Source organism: Schistocerca nitens, chromosome 2 (assembly GCF_023898315.1).
Source record: "Schistocerca nitens isolate TAMUIC-IGC-003100 chromosome 2, iqSchNite1.1, whole genome shotgun sequence".
Taxonomy (NCBI): domain Eukaryota; kingdom Metazoa; phylum Arthropoda; class Insecta; order Orthoptera; family Acrididae; genus Schistocerca; species Schistocerca nitens.
This window is the reverse complement of record NC_064615.1, coordinates 370,606,964-370,628,611: the sequence shown is the minus strand read 5'-3', so window position 1 is coordinate 370,628,611 and position 21,648 is coordinate 370,606,964. Positions and strand designations below refer to the sequence as shown.

General features: G+C 42.6%; 1 protein-coding gene across 2 annotated transcripts in view; it reads right to left on the bottom strand.

Moving 5' to 3' along the window:
- The window catches only part of LOC126234407 (actin-related protein 5), a 171,606-nt gene extending 150,178 nt beyond the window's left edge, over positions 1-21,428 (bottom strand). The window contains exons 1-2 of one of the 2 annotated variants that reach the window (XM_049943096.1): positions 21,252-21,428; positions 21,081-21,178 (exon numbers count right to left, since the gene is read on the bottom strand). In XM_049943096.1, the coding sequence (XP_049799053.1) occupies positions 21,081-21,178; positions 21,252-21,342 (189 nt within the window). In that variant the 5' untranslated portion in view covers positions 21,343-21,428. The remainder of the gene's footprint in view (positions 1-21,080; positions 21,179-21,251) is intronic. The other variant, XM_049943097.1, reaches the window with a different exon arrangement.
- Between the last annotated feature and the right edge of the window lie 220 nt (positions 21,429-21,648).

Here is a 21,648-nt window from a genome sequence, read left to right as displayed (position 1 = left end):
ATGGGGACAGAATGGAGGCAGTCTCACAGTGAGTCAGGATACTGAGGGTACTTCAAGGGGTCGGTGTGTCTTGCATTTCGTGAAAAATCTTTATTCACTCTCGAAAGTCAGTCCTGCTTCTTTTGGTTATGTAGACTGAACACACAGGCTGAGATCATGTCAGGGCCACCAATGTCAGCATAATTACATGTTAGCCATCTGAACAATTATAAATGCACATTCCAAGATACTCTGCTAACTATAGGAAACATGAACTTCAGAGTACCGGGAACAAATCAACATTTATTAACCAATACACATAGAACAGACAGCTGATACGTCCTGAGGCTAGTTAGTGCTACAGAAGGGTTTGACAAGAACTGTCTATTGCTGCCAAGAAACTATCATCATACACAACATTCACGAAACATCAGAGAACAAAACAAAACTCTTTGCCCTGGCTGCTGGTGTGTAAACTCTATGGCAGCTGACAAACACAGCAGCTGATGGTAACTGACAATCTGATTCTCTAGTCGGTCATATGTGTTTACAACAAAGACACAGCTGTTATGTTCGTTAAATCATGCAACCGCAATACCACGTTCTTGGGTACAGCACAACTTTACATTTTTTAATGATGTAATGAAAACGGATAAGTACTTGCATCTTTTACATATTTCGAAACACTCTCTGCATTATAGTTCTTTTATTTTCTATATGTTTGGAATAGTGTAATCAGAATCACAGCTGGCATTATTGTTTCACGTTAAACTGCCATTATTCTGCATCCGACCCAATGCGAGTGCTGGCATTCTTCTATTATGATGTGTGACTTGACACCTAGTGAGTGTTTCCTGCTGCAAGATATAAGCTACAAAAGATCAAATAAAATATTTGTGCATCTCTGCATAAGTATACAGATTTACAATCATTAAAATAAAGCACCACAAAGGAATTATCTGAATGGGATATAAATCGATAGATGCGTTGTACATCTACATACAAATAAATGATTGAACTTCAGGAAAAATATATGGTTTATTCAAGAGAAACTGACTGAAAATATTGTGTTAATCCACCTCTGGCCCTTACACAAGCAGTTACGTGCTCAGCATTTATTGATAAGGTTATTGGATATCCTCCTCAGGAATATCATGCCAAATTATGTCCAATTCGTGGGTTACATCGTCAAGCTCCTGAGCTGGTTGGAGGCTCCTGCCCATAATGTTTCAAATGTTCTTAATTGGAGAGGAGATCCAGCCATCTTGTTGGTCAAGGTAGGATTTGGCAAGCACGAAGGCAAGCAATAGAGACTCAATCTGTGTGCGTGCTGGCATTATCTAGCTGAAATGTAAACCAAGCATGGCTTGCCATGAAGGGCAGCAAAATGGGGTGTCGAATATTGTTGACACAGTGCTGTGCTGTGGAGGGGGCAGGACATGGAAGGGGAGGGGGATGACAACCAAGGAGGTACTGCTATGAAAATAAATTGTACTCCAGATCATCACACCAGTATGGTGTGCGACAGTCAGGTTGGTATCCCACCTCTCACTGGGGCATCTCCAGACACGTCTTCACTTGTCATCGGAGCTCAATATGAAGTAGGGTTACTCACTGAAGACCATTCTACTCCAGTCAATGAGATTCGAGGCTGAAGACATTTCTGGAGATGTCCCAGACAGTAGTGGAATATCAACCTGACTTTTGCCTGCCTTACGGCCCAACAACTAAAAGTGATGGTCTGGAGTGCCATTTCTTTTCACAGCAGGACCCCTTTGGTTGTCAACTGTGCGCCCCCCCCCCCCCTACCCCCCATCACCGAAACAGCGCATAGGTACATCAACGATATTCTATGCCCCGTTTTGGTGCCCTTTTTGAGCAAGCCATCCTGGCTTTACATTTAAGCAAGATAATGCCCGTCCGCACACAGTGCGAGTTTCTACTGCTTATCTTTGTGCTTGCCAAACCCTATCTTGGCCAGCAAGACTGCCAGATCACTCCCCAATTATGAACGTTTTGAGCATTATGGGCAGGGCCCTCCAACCCGCTCAGGATTCTGATGATCTAACGTACCAATTGGACAGAATTTGGCATGATGTCTCTCAGGAGGACATCCAACAAATCTGTCAATCAATGCCAAGCCAAATACCTGCTTGTTGGACCAACATGTTACTGACTTCCTCAATCTGTGAAGCTCTATTTCTTTAATAAATCATCCAATTTTCCTGAAATTGTAAGCGTTTGTTTGTCTGAACATGTCCATCACAGCTAGTGATTTCTGCCCCATTTGATTAATTCCTTCAAGGGTGTGTCCTTTTTGTTTTAGAGTGTATTTACGAACATTTTTTGTATATCTTTTACTCTCTTAGTCACAAGGAGGGTGGGTAGTAAGGGATTTTTCCCCCCTTGACGCAAAAAATTTAAAAAAATTTCCAGAATTACTTTGACAGAATGCTCGTGGTGGTGACGAATCTGCGAGATGTTTATCCAATCTTTAACCTGATAATGTTGAAGAAAGTGAATATAAGACCAAAGTCTATTTTCATCGTAGCTACCAGTACAGCATGTTATGTTGTATAGTGTAACAATAAGACTTTGCAAATTAGAAGAAAACAGAGGATGGATTGATTATTTAATGCAACTGTGACAACAAACAGTGTGATGCTTGATATTCATGCATCTGGGACACCTTGTACAGACGAGTCAACTTGCTAGGTGACTTCCTCCCAGGAGTGTGTTGTGCACTACATTTTGAGTATCATCCTTGTTAGCATTTTATTCTGTGGCCTTTGAGGCAGGCAGGCAAACTGGGAGTGGCTGTCACTCAACACCTACAGTGACAGTCTCTGTCAGTTTCTGTAGCCTCACTGACTTCCCCAGGCAACACTGCATCTGCACAATGCCTCCCTGGCGGCCTCGCTGACATCTGCACACCAAGCTTCTGCAATCCACTAAGTCATCTCAGGGCCAGCAGCCTCCATTCCAGTTGTGATCTCACCTCTGTGACCTACATGAATAAAGAAATAATTCACCGAGGATGTCTCCACTCTCAACCCATATCCAGGTGAAGGAAGCAGTGCTGCATACTGGCCTTCCATAAGTTGATTCTTCCATTACTGTTGGTGTCACTTTCCAGTCCAAAACCCACGTTGTCAGAAGTATTTACTGCAATGTCAGCTGCCATTCACCGACAGAGCACTCTGGCTGCAATATTAGTGCCAGCTCTGACTTGCTGTTTCCACAACACTAGTGTGATAAGTGGGCTTTATATTTTAGTGGCCTCTTTGTTTTGTTCTTGTGCCTGAGCATGATAAGAAGAAATGATGTGCATAGGAATGTGCAGGCACAATTTGTGAAACTGAAGGCCTGCAGTTTAGGGGAAACCATTAGGAGCACTGTTTATGACCAATGAGATGCCAACAGTGTAATTTATCAGCTCACGAGTAACCTTGTACACAGTCACTGCCAGATACATATAGTACTTGCCGACATGATGAGCCTCAGGCACATCAATGTAAGGAAGCAAGGTGGTTAGCTAGTTTCCATAAAGGGTGATAATATTTCTTGTCGTGATTGTTAGTCCAAGTGTGTGTAGTGGTTATCTTTGAATTTTTGGTGTGCTTTAAGAGTATTGTATTATTGGTAGATAGAGTTTGCACAAATGCCAGGATCACCAAGACAAGAAAGGACAACTCAGGAAGAAACTGAATCTTTGGTGAAGTAGGGAAACATGCTGGAAGAGAGTAGTGTTGTTTTGCAAAGGCAGATGGACACTTTGACAGCAAAGAGTGCTTCTAGACAAGGTGAACTAGCTGAGACGGTAGAAACAAAAGCTTCATTCCTCCTTTGAATTCAACTATAGCTGGTCTAGTGAAACGTTTTTCTGGTAAAATGACTGAGGGTGTGTCAGCATTTATTGCTAATTTGGAAACTGCCATGATTCTGGACGGTTGCTTGGATGAAGTATGTCTCCATATGGCCAAATTACAACTGAGTGAAGCAAAGAAGTATGTAATGTGCCATGAAGGGTGAATAAATAAAGCATGTACATTTTAACTCGAAAATGGGCTCTTCCAGTGCTACCATAGAGAGAATAGTATCAGTTTCTTAAGATAACAGCTCAATGGAATGTCCCAAAAACAGAACAAAAAGTTGGAACAATCAACATAGGATACCAGTTGTGAGGGAAGTGCGTGTGAAGTGTTTTCTAGTGTTCCATGCACAAAATGTCTAGCAAACTGAAGTATTTTAATGCCATAAAATTTTGCTGCTGCTAATAATGGGTTTAAGGAGACTAAACTTCCATACACCCACCACAGGACAAAATCAGTGAACCCCATTTGTCTGCGTCTAGAGTAATTTGTAGGTGTAAGTACCAGATACTTTTATAACAATATTATGAGAAGGAAAGTTGCTACTCACCATATAGCGGAGATGCTAAGTCGCAGATAGGCACAACAAAAAAACTCTCACAATTAAAGCTTTCGGCCATTGCGTGCGCGCGTACACACACACACACACACACACACACACACACACACACACACACACACACACACACTCTCTCTGCAGTCTCAGGCAACTGAAACCACACTGCGAGCAGCAGCCCCCCACCTCCCAACCTGTTTCAGATTCACTGATGACATCTTTGCTATCTCGATCAAAAGTGAGGAGCACTATCCACATTCCTCCAGAACCTCAACAGCTTCTCCCCCATTTGCTTCACATGGTCCTACTCAACCCAACAAGCCACCTTCCTAGATGTGGACCTCCACCTCAAAGACATCTACATCAATACTTCCGTCCATATCAAAGCTACTAACCACCAGCAATACCTTCACTTCGACAGCTGCAACCTGTTCAATACCAAGAAGTCCCTTCCATACAGTCTAGTCACCCACGGTCGTCGCACATGCAGTGATGAACAGTCCCTCTCAAAATATGCCGAGGGCCTCACTGAAGCCTTCACTGACTGTAATTATCCTCCCAACCTTGTACAAAAACAAATCACCTGTGCCTTATCTTTCCAGTCTCCCACCACCTCCCAAAATCCCACCGTCTGGGCACAGTGGAGCATTCCCCTCGTAAGTCAGTACCACCCAGGACTGGAGCAACTGAATTACATTCTCCACCTGGTTTCAATTACCTCTTATTGTGTCCTGAAATGAGAAATATCCAGCCCACTATCCTTCCCATCCCTCCCGCAGTGGTATCCCGCCATCCACCAAACCTGCACAATATACTCGTCCATCCTTACACAACCCCTGCTCCTAATCCATTACCTCATGGCTCATACGCCTGTAATAGGCCTAGATGGAAGACCTGTCCCATACATCCTCCTATCAACACCTACTCCAGTCCGGTCACTAACATCACCAATCCCATCAAAGGCATGGCTACCTGTGAAACCAGTCATGTTATCTACAAGCCAGGCTGCAACCACTGTGCTGCATTCTGTGTAGGCGTGACAATCAACAAGCTGTCTGTCTGCATGCATGGCCACCAACAAACTGTGGCCAAGAAACAAGTGGACCACCCTGTTGCTGAACATGCTGCTAAACATAATATCCTTCATTTCAATGACTGCTTCACAGCCTGTGCCATATGGATCCTTCCCACCAACACCAGTTTTTCTGAATTGCGCAGATGGGAACTTTCCCTGCAATACAGCCTACATTCCCGTAACCCTCCTGGCTTCAACGTTTGTTAGTCACTGTCCTCACCCATCCAGCCCCTTCCCTGTTCCCATTCCAGCACTACACAGTCGTCATTCCACCACCACACGCAGTCTTTTTATTTCTCTCCTTTTCCATTAATTCCCCCCCCCCCCCCATCCCCACCTCTCTCCTGCCCACCGTCTAACCTGCAGTACTTCAATGTCCACCACCCGCACCATACTATCCCTCACCCTCCCGACCCCAGCCTCCTCCTTACACCCACCCAGTCTCCACTCCCATCCAGCCCCTTCCCTGTTCCCATTCCAGCACTACACAGTCGTCATTCCACCACCACACGCAGTCTTTTTATTTCTCTCCTTTTCCATTAATTCCCCCCCCCCATCCCCACCTCTCTCCTGCCCACCGTCTAACCTGCAGTACTTCAATGTCCACCACCCGCACCATACTATCCCTCACCCTCCCGACCCCAGCCTCCTCCTTACACCCACCCAGTCTCCACTCCCATCATGCACTGGTGCTGTTGCTCACAGTATGGTTTCAGTTGCCTGAGACTGCAGTCGTGTGTGTGTGTGTGTGTGTGTGTGTGTGTGTGTGTGGGCGCGCGCGCCCAGTCATGCGTATCTATTGTTGACAAAGGTTAATGGCTGAAAGCTTTAATTGCGAGAATGTTTTTGTTGCTCCTCGGCATCTCCACTATACTATATGAGTAGCAAGTTTCCTTCTCATAATATTGTTACATTCCATTGTTAGATACTTTTATAATGTTTCTGTAGCATATATCTAAGTTGAGACATGGGTACCAGCGCAGTATTCACATAGTAGGGTACAGGAAACTACCTAAACCCACATCCAGGCTGGTCAGCACACTGGCCCTTGGTGTAGGACCAGCATGCCTCCCCATTCAAGAAGCAGGCACTTTAACATGCACGGCTATCCAGCCACTGAACATTTTGTGTGAAACATTGATTGTAAAATAAGTTAAATTTCATTTATTCTGCATTCAATACTTTCAGTGTCATTAAGTACTGGTATATAAATGCTGTTCATACATAGGCAATTAACAGATTTTTATAATTATTTTACTGTTATCAAAAAGAAACTTTTCCAGTTGATTAAAATAAATACACATATGAACATCAAAAACAACATCAACCAAGTGTAGCACAGCAAAGGAAGGAACACAGGGCCAACATTTCAGAAGGCTTGTCACTGGCTAGCTCAAAGCAGAAATTCATTAGACCTTCTGTATCACATTCAGTATTCAGAAAGCACCATACCAAAACGGCATTGAAGCAGTTGATGTAAAATAATCTCAATCCCTCCCCTGTTCCATGAAATCTAAGAACTGAGTTAATTAAAATAGGAAATGAAGCAATTTGAAACAAAGATGGACCATTTTTTCCAGTTAACAGACAAGGTAAGAAGGATGAGACAAAAGGTGCTAAACAATAGCCGAAGTCTGTTTCGCTCTGTATCAATCGGCCAAATGATGAGAAAATTTTGTGAATCTGGATGGCATACTCAGCTTAAACCAAAAGTTTGTAATGTTTTCTGTATGCTCTTTAGTACAGACCCAAGTCTGAACATAATTAAATTTTTTACTGGTTTTCAAGTTTGGTGGAAACTTCGTTCAAAAGTTTACAACCATGAAATGTCATACCACAAGCTTGTTTTGAGAAATGGAAAACCTTAAAAATAAGTCTAACTGCCAACAGAACATTTCATCAAGTTACCCAGACAGCATATGAAACAGAAAACTGGAAACAGAGATATATTTTAAAGAGACTGCTAGATATCACTATGGTTTTGGATGAACAAAATCATCTTTTTTGCAGCCGCAGAGAGCATGTGCAGGCTGAAAACAAAGGAAATTTTCTGCAGGTGATTTAAGTTACTGGGCATAAATTTTAAGGAAAAGATTATAAATAACATAACAGTTCAAGTTATTTTTGAATCATTTTCGACAGTATGCCGAACATCTCACATATGGATCAAATCAGTGAAATTATTTGTTATGTTCACATAGAAAATGTGAAAGTAGAAGTAAAATCAAACAATGGTAAGCAACAGTATCATGAAAAGGATAGATTGCTACTCACTAAATATAGAAGATGCTGACTCGCAGAAAGGCACAACGGAAAGACTGCTATACATATGAGCTACCGACCAAAAATGCCTTCTTCTTAAGTAGAAAACATTCACAAAAGTACAATCACACACACGTGACCACTGCCTCTGACTGCTGTGGATGGACTGAGTTGACTCTGCAGGAAAACAACCAGCGAGTGCATTGTGGAATAGAAGGCTGTGTTGTGCTGGAGTGGCAGTGGGGAAGGCGATACGTAAGTGGAGGACATGGACTAATGAAGGCCGAGGCCAAGGCGGTTATGGGGACATAGTATCTACAGCAGTGAGAAATGCCATCTGCACAATTCAGGAAAGCTGGTGTTGGTAGGAAGGATCCAGATGGCACAGGCTGTGAAAAAGTCACTGAAGAGAAGTAAATTGTGTTGACAGCATGTTCAGCAAGTCTCTTGGCCACAGTTTGTCGGTGGCCATTCATGTGGTTAAACAGTTTGTTGGTTGTCATGCCCACGTAGAAAGCAGCACAGTGGTTCCAGAATATCTTGTAGATCACGTGACTGCTTTCATATGTAGCCCTGACTTTGATATGGGATAGTGAGTGAACTGGAATAGGTGGCAGTTGGAGGATGTATGGGAGAGGTCTTGCATCTAATCTATTGTGGGGATATGAGGCTTTGTGCTGTGAGCAGGAGTTGAGTAGGGACAGACAAGGATATTGCATAGGTTTAGTAGGCACTGAAGACCACTGTGGGAAGGATATTCGTCATTTCAGGACACACCATGAGGCAGTTCAAACCCTGGCGGAGAATATGATTCAGTTGCTCTAGTTCTGTGTGGTGAGTCACAACAAGGGAGTGCTCCTTAGTGGTCAAACAGGGGGTATGTGGGAGATGGTAGGTGACTGGAGAGAGAAGTCTTGAGAGAACTGTTTCTGTAGAAGGTTGGTGGGGGTTGGGGGTACTTTCGGTCTGTGAAAGCCTCCTCAATGAGACCCTTAGTATATTTGGAGAGAGAATGCTCCTTACAGCAGATGCGACAACGACGGGTGAGGTTGTATGGAAGAGACCTCTTGGTATGGAACGTGTTGCAGCTGTCAAGGGTGAGGTATTGCTGGTGGTTGGTAGGTTTGATAAGGTTGGAGGGACTGATGTAGCTATCCTTCTTGAAGAGGATGTCAACATCAAGGAAGGTGGCTTGTCAGGTTGAGAAAGACCATTTGAAGTGAATGGGGGAGATGACGTTGAGGTTCTGGTGGAATGAGGATAACGTGTCCTCACCCTCAGTCCATATAACAAAGATGTCATCAATGAATCTCAACCAGGAAAAGGGTCTGGGGTTCTGGATGGTTAGGAGGGAGTCCTCAATATGGCTTACAAACAAGTTGGCAGATGATGGTACCATGCAGGTGCCCACTGCTGTACCACTGATTCATTTGTAGGGAGTGCCTTCAAAGGAGAAGTAATTGTGAAGGAGAACATAGTTGTTGCCCATGGGCCTTGGAGTTGTTAGTGTAGACTGTAGAGAGGTAGCATCAACAGTGATGAACAGGGCACTGTGTAGTGAAGGAACAGGAACTGTGGAGAGTTGGAAGAGAAAACAGTATGCTTAGCAGTCATTTGTTGGTTATTTGCAGCAAACTGAAAATAAAGCTGTTAACATCAGAAGATATTTCACAAACTGTTGAACAGCATGGTCAGGTTATAACAATGTACTAAAAACAAGGATACGACAATGCTTCTATGGTGGATGGAATTCATTCAGAAGTTCAAGCAAGAATAATGGTGATTATGGGTTTATAGGAACTAAACGAATTTGTTATCAGTCTCTCATTTCACTGGAAAATCATGTAAAATGATTTGAAGTGAGAAAAGAACAGTCAGCTTCAGGGTCTGTGACTTTGTAATTGTGGTTGAAAGTGTGCCTGGCAACTGCTCATGTCAGAGGGTTTATTGTGAGATAAAACCCAGGCACCTAGAAACTGGAGCCAGTCACAGGAAAGGATGCCAGTGTGGAAGTGCAAGTGTGGAGCTTCCCATGATAGATATCTGTCGTGACAAGGGCACCCTCCACTCCCACGCCAATATTACTGAATGATATGCCAAGAAGGGCCATCATAGTCTGTACAACTAAAATGGGTTGTGAAAATGATGACTGTGCTGAGTAGAAAACTAATTATTTGAAACAGACAAATATGACACGTACATACAAATCTAAAAAGTGCAGGGCAGGGAGAAAGCAGGCCTAGGTCACTCAAGGCACACACCACCCCACAGGTACTCCCTATCCCCCCCCCCTCACACACACACACACACACACACACACACACACACACACACACACACACACACACCTAATACCGACTGTGTGAGTGCATCAAATTTTGTTATAAAATATCCTTTCCTTCAGGAAATGTATGATTTGTAACCCATCATCCACAAGTTTTTGAGGTACGGAGGAAGACTGACTGACTGCTCATCATGGATCAGGCAGTGGGGCACTCTTCACTGTGAGAACATGGCCATCGTGAGATGACTTCCACAGTTCGTGAGATGACTTCCACAGTTTCTAGGGGGGGGGGGGGGGGGGGGGTATTCCTGACATAAAAGGAACTTAAGTCTGGTGTGACCAATAGATAGTTGACACAGTACAGCACCATCTTTGAAAGAGGTGTGCCATGCCTTGATGGTCCCCTTGATTGCACTCAGCTTGAGCGTTGTGGCAGCCTGCCATTCCATATCCCATGTTTTCCAAATATGATGTAGTACTTGTAAACATAAGTCTGTGTCTGGTACTCCATGTCCAGGTTTTTGACCTGTGGTTGCTTCTCTAGCTAATTTTTCAGCACGTTCATTTCCCAGAATGCCCACATGGCTCAGTGCCCTGATGAATGTTAATGGTGGTTCTGGAGCCTCAGAGGACAACTAATAGGTCTAACACGTTAGCGACCCAAAAGTTTCTGAGGTAGTATTGAGGTATGTCCTGCCTGCAGCTCATGGAGTTGCTACAAACCAAAAAGTCCTTTGTTGCAAGAGTTGTAATGTATTGCAGAGCGTGTCATACAGCAAACAGCTTTGCAGTCTATATGCTGCATCACTCAGAAAGGAATACTTCACGTGCCCCCTTGAGAGTGCTGAAACATAACCAACCCTGTTGCTGATCTTCAATCCACATGTGTAGATGCATGTTGAAGCAGGGAAGAGATCCATCTGAATCATAGGACTGGGTACAAATAATTCATGGAGGATGGTACAGGGTGGAGGGCAAGAAGAAACTATGTACACAGACAAGAGAGGGCCTTTGGAAGTCCTTGCACAGAGCTTCCTATCATACTGCAGCTGGTCTATCCATTTTAGGGCAATTCGTAAGTCTGAACTTATGGCTATGAAACAGAGTCAATCAACTCTGGCTGTGACCACAAAGTTCGCCAAGAGTTGCTGGTTTCTGACCTTCAGTGGTGGAATACCAGCTTCAACCTGGAGGCTGTCTATAGGGCTCATACAGAAGGCTCCAGTAGCCAACCACACTCCATAATGTTAAAAGAGTCTAGCAAGCTTAGTACTGATAGTATTGCTGATCTGTAGGTAACACAGCCATAATCTAAGCAAGATAAAATGAAAGTGTTGTAAAATTGCAGAACTGTGCGGCCTGCATCCCCTGAAAGTGCTGCTCAGAAATCTTAGGGTATAAAGCTTCATCATGTAATCTGCCTTGAGCTGGCATACCTGTGGTAACCACGTTAACTTTCAAATAAAAGTTCTAAAAATCTTAAGTTTTAACAACTTCAAGTAACTGGTTACCAAGACAAAATCCTGGGTGTGGATCCACAGACCTGAGCCAACAAGCGTATGATGGGAGTTTTCATGTGAGAAAACAGATGTCCACAATTCAGGTCCCAATTATGTACCTTTCTGTATGAGCCTCCGAAGCTGGGGCTCTGCAATGTGTAACAATACCACTCATTGCAGAGGTACGAAAGTTTCCTGCACACACTAGCTGCTGAGAGTTGAACCTACCCACACCTGAGATCATTGGAGGAATACGAAATTCCAGATAAAAATAGGTAAACAGCCCCAGAAGCCCAACTCATCCACAGTAGACAGGATGTGATGGTGCCAAGTGGTATTGTATATCATCTGTAGGTCATAGGAAAAGGCAAAAGCATTGTGCACTGCAGATACTAATGCCCAAAAGCCACTTTCAGAATAGGAATATTATTACCCTCACATAAAGTGCTGTGGACCTCCCATTCACTAAATGGAACACTGATTCAAACCTGGTGCATGGAAAGATAAGGAGTTACGCTCTTCCAGGCATTTCTGGGTCAGGAAATTAGGATGGTAGTTAACTCATGGGACACTTCAACAAAACGTGATGTGAAGTATTCAGCAAAGATCATTGGATCAGTACAGATGTCACCACTGAGGCACTTTCCAAAATTACTGTGTACAGACGATGGGGTGTGGAGTCCCCATACATGACACATACTGTCAAAGTTTCTTGAGTGCTATTAAATGTTCTGTGGAGGGATGGCACTTGTGTTGTTGAAGTGCCTTGCGGCACTCTCTGATACCTTCAGATATTTCTTCAGAGCATCATGGCACCAGTGTCCGTTGGGAAGAACCTAAAGAATAGGGTATCATTGCTTCCACAGCATGTATAATCATGTCAATAATAGACAGATGCTTCTTCTGCCAGTTCTTCAATATCCTTCTTCCAACTGGTTTCAAAAGTTGCCTTGTAAGTAAAAGCTTGCCAGTTGGCTTTCCAAAGTGACCAGTGTCGTACATGTTCCATTGGTCAATGGGTCCAGAAAGAGACAGTAATAGGAAAATGGTCACTCTCACAGAGGCCGCCATGAACAGACCACTAGATTAAGGGTGAGATTCTTGGTTTGCAGACTGTAATATCTATGATTGAGGATGTTCCAAGGGCCTCACTGAAAAGTGTTGCAGCTTCAGTGTTAAATAGGCAGACTTCCAGTTACGAAATTAACTGCTTTATTACTGTGGGTTTGGGGGTTGAGAGATCTGCTGTCCCCTTACCTGTCTTAAACACAAGCTCTGACATTAGGGCCAGGAGCTGGTGTTAGAGACCTAGTCATCACATTTGGTGTGGTTTCTGACACAATGTTTGCAAAGTTTGATATCACATCCTACAGGTGGAGTTATTCCAACTATTTCTTAGCATCTTGATACGAAAGGTGGTCAAGTGTTTTTTATAATCTTGGATTTTCTATTTCCTCTTGAAAACTAAACCTGTTTTCAAATGAGGGGAGGCTGGTGTTCTGGGCAGTTTACATGTGTAAGGGGTCGTTTGTAAGTTTCCCCTCATGTACCGTCCTTCCACATGTCCCACACACAGCCTCATTAATACAACAGGAGAAAGAGCCTAGACCTCTGGCACCTAAACCATCTCATAAGAGGAGGAAAATCAGGGTTCACATCACAACTATAAACCATGACCTTAACTTTCTAAGGTAAAATATTTCCATCACAGGATAGGATCAAAGGTACACTATCCGCCCTATTATCCTTATGATCTCTCTAAACATGATGAACAAAATGTACCTACATCACTCTAGGTTAGCGTGCATTTTGTAGTGTTAGATCCCAACATGTGGTGACACCTTGGATCCTATTAAGGATGTTACGAGGCGAGATAGCACCTGGTACTTGCCCGAGCTTGTCGCAGACCTGAAGTGGCTGAGATTATTGATCAAAACTCTGAACACTAACCAGAGATACTTTCTATACTGCAATGACTGTTCCAAACCTATACTCAATATTTACAATGCAAAACAGTGGCTTAAATGTAACAAAAGATTCTCCGTCAGTTCTGGAGCATACCAAGAACTAGGCGAACTATTCACCTCCATTTCTCCTTGCCTGACTCTCATCCCATGGTGCGGTCAAAGAAAAACACCACAGTGTTGTAAGCCTCTGCATTAAAATCTTGTTTCTACCTGCTGTGACAGCTGTATTGGTGCTGTCACAAGTATGGGTTAGTTTGATCAGTGTCATTGCAGATCATCTGCACTGATGCTACTCACTCCTATCAGTGGCTCTCCCCAAGGACACTACCGCACCATGTCAAGGCTAAATGGCATAGTAGCCTTTTCCTGGGTAGACAGGCAACTACTACTCGCCATACATGGAGAGATTAGAGCTCAGGCCATCGGCAGTGCATTATGTGGGGAAGGGCGGGGGGGGGGGGGGGGGGGCACAAGCGTGAGGGTACAACAAGAACCCCCACATGGCAGATTGCCTACAGCACTGGATTTTTGGGTGCAAACATAAATCCACCCTAATAGCATGTCCAGAAGATCACACTGCACAGTAGACAGATTATGCACCATACAAGGCATCCTTCCCAAAATGGGCCGCACTTCTTTGAAATTTAGAAAAGTAAAGGTCAAATCCTAAAAGGGGGACCATAAGTAAGTAGCCCAAAAATGTTGAGGGAAAAGGTGTGAAATGAGCTGAAACTGATGGATGTCCTTATAACACATAGACAGACAATTCTTCTGAAAAACAATGGAGTGCTCACTAGAAGCTGTTAGGCTGTGTTTCAGTGATTTAAAAACATTATCAGTGCCACTGAGGAACTGTTAGATTGTTTGTAAATTATAGAAACCAGATGATGATGATGATGATGAAGAAGATTGGTTCATGGGGCACTCAACTGTGCAGTCATCAGCACCCATACAAAGTCTCAATTTTTACACAGGCCATTTTTTTACACAGTCTAATCTAGCCACTGTCACAAATTATGATGATGAACTGTTGAGGACAACACAAACACCTAGTCCCCAGGCAGAGAAAATCCCCAACCCAGCGGGGAATTGAACCCGGGACCCTGTGATCCAGAGGCAGCAACACTAGCCACTAGACCATGAGCTGCAGACTATAGAAACCAGAGGAGCTGCTCAAACTCCGTTGCTTGCTTTGTGTGATTTCTCGTGTGGATTTGTTTTCTTATTTTTTTAAACAAAGTACGTCTCAGAAAAAGTCAACCATGTTCATAAGTTTTTACAAACCCTTGGAGAGCATACTAGTAACAAGGAAAACTCCCCATCATACCCCCTCAGATCCGGCCATAAGATAGACCAGTGGATAGCCCATCAAAACCTGAACACACATCAAGCATGACAATAGAAAGAAGGTGTACCGAACAATAAAAAAAAAAAAAAAAAAAAAAAAAAAAAAAAAAAAGCAAAATAGAAACAGTGAATGGTTCAAGCTCACAATGTGCAGCATCAAGCATAGTTCTGTAGCTATGCTGTTGTGGTTACACGGTCACAGAGTTGTACTATGAAGGGAGAGATCCGTGTTGTGCTCCAAATTTTTTTCACAAAATTATGAACTTCCCATCCAGTTGCTGATGTGTCTTTTCTCCTGTAGTCTTGGTAATTGTCATACTATAAATTGGTTATAGAATTGGTCACATGGTAATGATATATTGTCATCGCAAGCAAATGTGATGAACAGTGAGAGTAGGAAATGAAAATTACAAATAAGCTGGTGCAAACTATGTTCAATAAAGGAATTCAAAAAACAAAACTTGCAAAACAAAATGCAAGAGTTGTAACATGTGCCACTTGCACAGACAATTAGGAGGTACGTATGTCTGGAAATCCCTTTTTTACTATTCACTGTTGCAAACAAACGTTACGGCACAACACGGACACAAATGTGAATACTGCAAACAAACATATCGATAACCACATGGATAGTGCATAATTTTGTGGAAAAAAAAAAAATTGGTGCACAAGTGAACACGGATCTTCCCCATTGCAGTCCAACACTGTGACCACTTAACCACGACGCCATGGCTACGCCAGTATAGTCAATGCTGCACATATTGAGCTTGAACCGTTCACTGTTTCTATTTTGCTTCTTTTTGCAAAGTTCAGTACACCTTCTTCCTGTTTTCATGCTTGATCTGTGTTCAGTTTTTGACAGGCTAGCCACTGGGCCATCTTACGACTAAATCTGAGGGGGGTTTCCCTTGTAAGATGAGAAGTCCAAGGGTCTTTTTGATAGACAATAGAAATTATCTTCTTGATGAACCACTCTTAAATTTACAAAGGATACATGTGACAAGATGGACATTTAACTGGAGAAAAGCAGAACAATCAGGAAGAAATAAATGATGCCTGGAGTGAAAGCTACCAACAAGAGCTGACTTTAGCACAAGGGCCAGAGTAGGTCAATGGCAGAGTGCATCAACAGGTTTCTAAAAGAAATTGATCCAGAGAGGCAGGTCAGCACAAAATTCAAGTTAGGAAAGGTCGCCGACACGTTTCAAGGCAGATACCTGGTGCTGTGGTGCCATGTCAGAGCACCGCAAGATGATCTCACAAGGGGCACTGGAGTTGCTATGTCTGATCAGACTGTAAGAATTGGTTATGAGATGTCCTTTTTGAGTACCCTGGTTGATATGACAAGATCTGGCAGTTCACCTTCAGGTCTGCACCATTCCTATGTCAACTGGCAACTTCATCACTGACAAGATGTGTTATTCACAGACCAGTCCAGATTTCCTCTGACACAAGGTGATGGCCGTGTTTGGTTTGGAGACACCATGGTGGGCAGTACCCGTCAAAAGTTGCCCTAGAAATCAACAGAATCAGCCTAGATTCTGTGGTGATATGGGGAAGCATCAAAGTTGACGCCATGCATATCTTGTCATTGTCCATGGTCATTTTACTGCTAGGCAGTACACTGAACAGATCCCATTGGACCATGTGGTGGCTGCTGCATTCCTTGTTGGCCCTGAATTCCTTCTCGTGTACAATAGTGCCGAAGCTCATGTGGTACAGGCACCAGAGAAATATTTGGTACAACTCGACCGAATAAAGTAATCAGTTGATAGGACACATCCAAAGGCATCCAGAAATTCATTTGGTTCTGGCCAGAAGTGTGTTGGTAGTCTGCTTTGACCCATGACGTCACAAATATGGCGGAAACTACCATAAACCACGATTCCAATATGGCGCATATATAGTCGTTATGTACACATTGTGAGGCCGAAAATACATTGAAAAACAAACACACACACTTTCCACAAGAAGCCTAATGACACTAACGGGACAAGTGCGGGAAAGGGGTGTTTTGGGTGGTGGGCAAACTAAATATAAACAAATTTAGACGCCCATCCCCATACAAAACCACACAAAAAAACCAAAAAAAACCGACATCACAAAACTCCCCAAATACCACTAAACAATATCATCTGAAATCGGACACTTCCCTTGACCTATATAGCTCAACAGCAGCTCCCGATCCCATAAATTAGGATCAAACACTTCCCTTGGCCTATATAGCTCAAAAACATCTCCCGATACCAACATACACAGCCACACATCGGGATCGAACACTTCCCTTGACCTGCGCACTTAATTTTATCCATCATATCCATTCCTGAACAAAAACAACCGATTAATTTTACTAAAATTACCACACTACGTACAACGAACACGATAAATTAACCTTCACACAAAATCGTTAACTCACTGAAACGAATTCCACTACAAACACAGCTGACGCACTAACAATTCTGGATAATGAGCAAAAGCAAACTGAGCCCATTACACCACACGAACGAAAACCCTGAACATACCACCAGAGAGCACAACAAACCACAACACGATGACATCTACAAACACGCCACACTCAAACCAAACTCCGCGCCGTCATGACGTCACACACGACAACACCCTTACGTCACTGGTCAAAGCCGACACGTGGGATCGGACGCTTCTGTCGACCCGCTTTGGCATTATTGGAGCCTACATCACTGTGACCCCTGATGCCACTGCACCTCGCCATTGCACAATTGGTGAACAGTGCCACAATCACAAATCTCTGGGAGGATGGCAAAGTGGGTACTGGCCATATGACTGTCTCCTTACACATCAGGCAGGTGTGAGGCATTGCCTCTGCCAAAAGCACATCTGAGCCAGCCCAATATGTCACACCCATTGGAACTGTAGCTGATCTTCCTCAGAGGTCCAGAAAAGCCCACAAGGGGGGATTGCTTCTCACTGGGAGCTCCAATGTTAGGCAGGTGACAGAGCCCCTCAGGATAATAAAGGTCGGGCTGGGAAAGAAGGCCAATAGCCACTCTGCTTTCCTGATGGTAGGCTCCATCGGACATATGTAGGAGGCTCTGCTGGCAGTAAATGAATACATTGGGTGCAATGGGCTGCAAATCATGGCTCATGTCAGCACCAATGATGTCTGCTGCATGTTTTCATAGGTCATCCTCAGTTTCTACAGGTAGGTGGCTGGCTGGCTTGAGGACAGTTAGCCTCACTCACAGGGTTGAAGCAGAACTCTCGTTTTCAAGCATCAATCCTGGAACCGATGATGGTACTCTGGTTATGAGTCAAATGGCAAGCTAAAACGGATGCTCAGATAATTCTGTGACAATGTTGGATGTGGATTTCTAAATGGCTAAAATGGATGCTTAAACAATTCTGTGACCACGTTGGATGTGGATTTCTTCACCTTAGCTATCAGGAGAAATGTAGGTCTCCCTTAATTGGTCAAGCATGCCTTATACACAGGGAGCAGCTATTAAGATAATGCAGTACATGACGCATGCCTCATGAATCCTTCAGAAAAGAGAAATCCTTCCACAGGGTCAGTAAGAAGTGTTCCGAGCTCAGACAGGGTCGCATTCTTCGTAGATTAGAGAAAGAAAATGTTAATAAAGTGTTAGTTAACTGCAGGAGCATCCATGGAAAGGTCCAAGAACTAGTCTCACTTATAAATGGTAATAATGACCACACAGTACTGGGGGCCAAAAAGCTAGTTGAAACCAGAGGTTCATAGCAACGAAATTCTAAACTTAGATTGGATATTTGTTGCAATGATAGGTTGAAATGCTGGTCATGAAGTGTTTATGGCAATAAAAAATAAGATGTCTGGTGAAATTGGTACACATTCAGAATCTGAAATAATTTGGGCTATGGTAAACAGATTTAAATATATCCGAAGTCTTACAGATAAAAAAAAAAAAATTGAAGCCAAAATTAGTGTAAGGGTGAAGTGTTCATAGAATACAAAAGTAAAACTACCTACCAACCTGATAGAAAATCCTTAGAAGTTTTGAACTTATCTTAAATCAGTAAGCAGATGGAAGCCATCTGTCCTGGCACTCTGTGACAATAATGGCAATGAAACAAAATGACACAGAAAAGGTCGAAATACTAAAAATCTTTTTCCAAAACTGTTTCATTCAGGAAGATCACACTGTAATTACACTATTAAATCGTAGCACGAACGACGAAATAACATATTGCAATAAGTGACTAAAGTATAAATGATCTGCTGGGCAGTATTAGCAGCAGTCTGCAGCCGTTTGCTGATGATGCTGTGATACACAGAAAGGTGATGTCATTGAGTGACTGAAGGAGGATACAAGATAACTTCAATAAAATTTCTAGTTCGTGTGACGAACGGCAGCCAGCTCTAAATGTAGAAAATGTAGGTTAATGCCAATGAGTGGGGGAAAAAAAAATCTTTAATGTTCAAATAAGCATTAGTGGTGTGCTGCCTGACAAAATCACATTGTTTAAATTTCTTGGTGTAATGTTGGAAAGCAATATGAAATGCAACAACCATGTGAGTATTGTGGTAGAGAAGATGAATGGTCGATTTTGGTTTATTGGGAGAATTTTAGGAAGCATACTTCATCTGTAAAGGACATTGTGTGTAAAACACCAGAGTGACCCATTATCGAATATTGCCCAAGTGCCTGGGATCCCCATGAGGTCAGATTAAAGGACGACATCGAAGTATTCAGTAGTGGGCTGCTAGATTTGTTACTGATAGGTTCAATCAGTAGCCTACGCAAGTATTACGGAGATGCTACATGAACTCAAGTGGAAACCCCTGGAGGGAAGACAAAGTTCTTTTTACAGAGCAGTATTGAGAAAATTTATACAGCACCAGCATTTGAAGTTGACTGCAGAACAATTCTACCGCCACGAACGTACATCCCGTTTAAGGACCATAAAGACAAGAGAAATTATTAGGGCACATATAGAAGCATATGGGGAGTTGTATTCTCCTCACTCTGTTTGTCAACGGAACAGGAAAGGAAATTACTAGTAGTGTACACGGTACCCTCTGACACACGCTTGAGGAGTATATATGATGTAGTTATTGCTACAACATTTACAGTGCACTTTATTCATTAACGTAACAATAAACTAAATGCAAATTTCAGACAGGATTTAAGCAACAAGAGGGGCTCCCAAATTATTTTAAATAACATAAATCAAGATGATAGTACAATGTTTCAATACATATTAGGCCAAATGAATGCATGCTTCAAGATCTGTCGCATATCCTACAAGGAACTTCCAGTATTCTGCAAATTTTATTACAAAGTAAAAAAATTCTGTAAATTTACACAAGAGAGGCCTACTTTGTTTGACTATCACAAACAAATAAAATGGCTTCAATTGACAAGCTGATCGGTTTTTCCACAACACAGTCCAAACCGCATAAAAACAGAGAGGACATCACCCTATTCCAAAATGAATTTAAATGTTAATTAGGAACATTGTGTCCAAAGAGTCACCTACGGAAAACATCATCCCGAGGAGCATATAAAGGAATACCAAGATAAGTGTTAAGAATACAGAAGAAAGAATGTAGGGCCTACTAGAAAAATGTATTTTTTGTGTGGTGTATTTTTGCTAATTCCCTTAAAAACTGTGTTCCCATATTATATAAGATTGTTTCTGTAGTATGGTATGGCATATTGGTGAAATTTTTTGGTGTATTTTGCTTCAGTCTGTAAGGTTGTATGTTACCGATGCTTGTTGTTACTACTCATCTATGTGACAAATAGTAATTTTGTTACTTAACAATTTTTACCTTGTCTTTCATTATCTCCGCCTAATATGTACACAAATTATATATTTTGTTTAAGGCTGTAGAAACATGGCACGTCTAATGTCATTATAAAATACTGTTGAAGGATAAATAAATTATTACTGCTACAACATACGTTATCGTAAGTCTGAAAAATTAGGATATTCCAAAACGTCGTTATTAGCGACATAAGCAGACGAACTGGCACAATGATTAGAACGCCTTACATCTGAGCCCAAACTAATTGTTTGTACGCAGAAATACAAACTGTAAAATACCTGTATCATTTAGGTCACTGTTGCTATTTGCTCATGGAGTGATTGAGTGTCTCCCTAGCATAGCATTACTAACACCTCGAAAAACTGAAAAAAAGCTCGGGAACATACATTTCTGATATGTCTCATATTTGGGGAACATACATTTCGGACTTACTATCTGAAATACGAACCTTCTTACCCCGCTCTTTTCTTGGTTTAGCAATAAGATTTTTGAAAATCATCATGGGCTCATGACTTGCAGCCCATCCCACTCGACACTGGTAAGATCCTGGAAATAAACAAATACATTCACTTTCCTCGTCTTGAAACTGTAGTCACCGCATATAACAACCGTCACTTGCCATTGTCAATTACGAGAGGGGTATCGTCACGTTCGTAGGTGAAAATCGGATCTGCAGCAGGTTTAGCATCCTTCAGCTCCACAGTTGTCATTTTATTACTTCCCGGTACCCACAACAAAAACTGAAAGTAGCGCTAGAAATAGCCAAAGTTCGTAAAAAAAAATATGCTGCACCACACAGCAGCTGCTGCTGCTACACAGTAGAGTCAAAGATCAAAGAGTGAGAAACTTAAATTGAGGATAAAGCCACAGTCCACCACCTACAATACATTTATTGTAGGTGGTCTTGGTCCAGCATAACAGTGCGCCACTTCGCCTCAATTTTGTTGCCTACCGCGCCAGCAGCGCGTAAAGCGGCCAGTAAAAAAAACTATTTGAGTTCGGCGCGATCGTGAAAG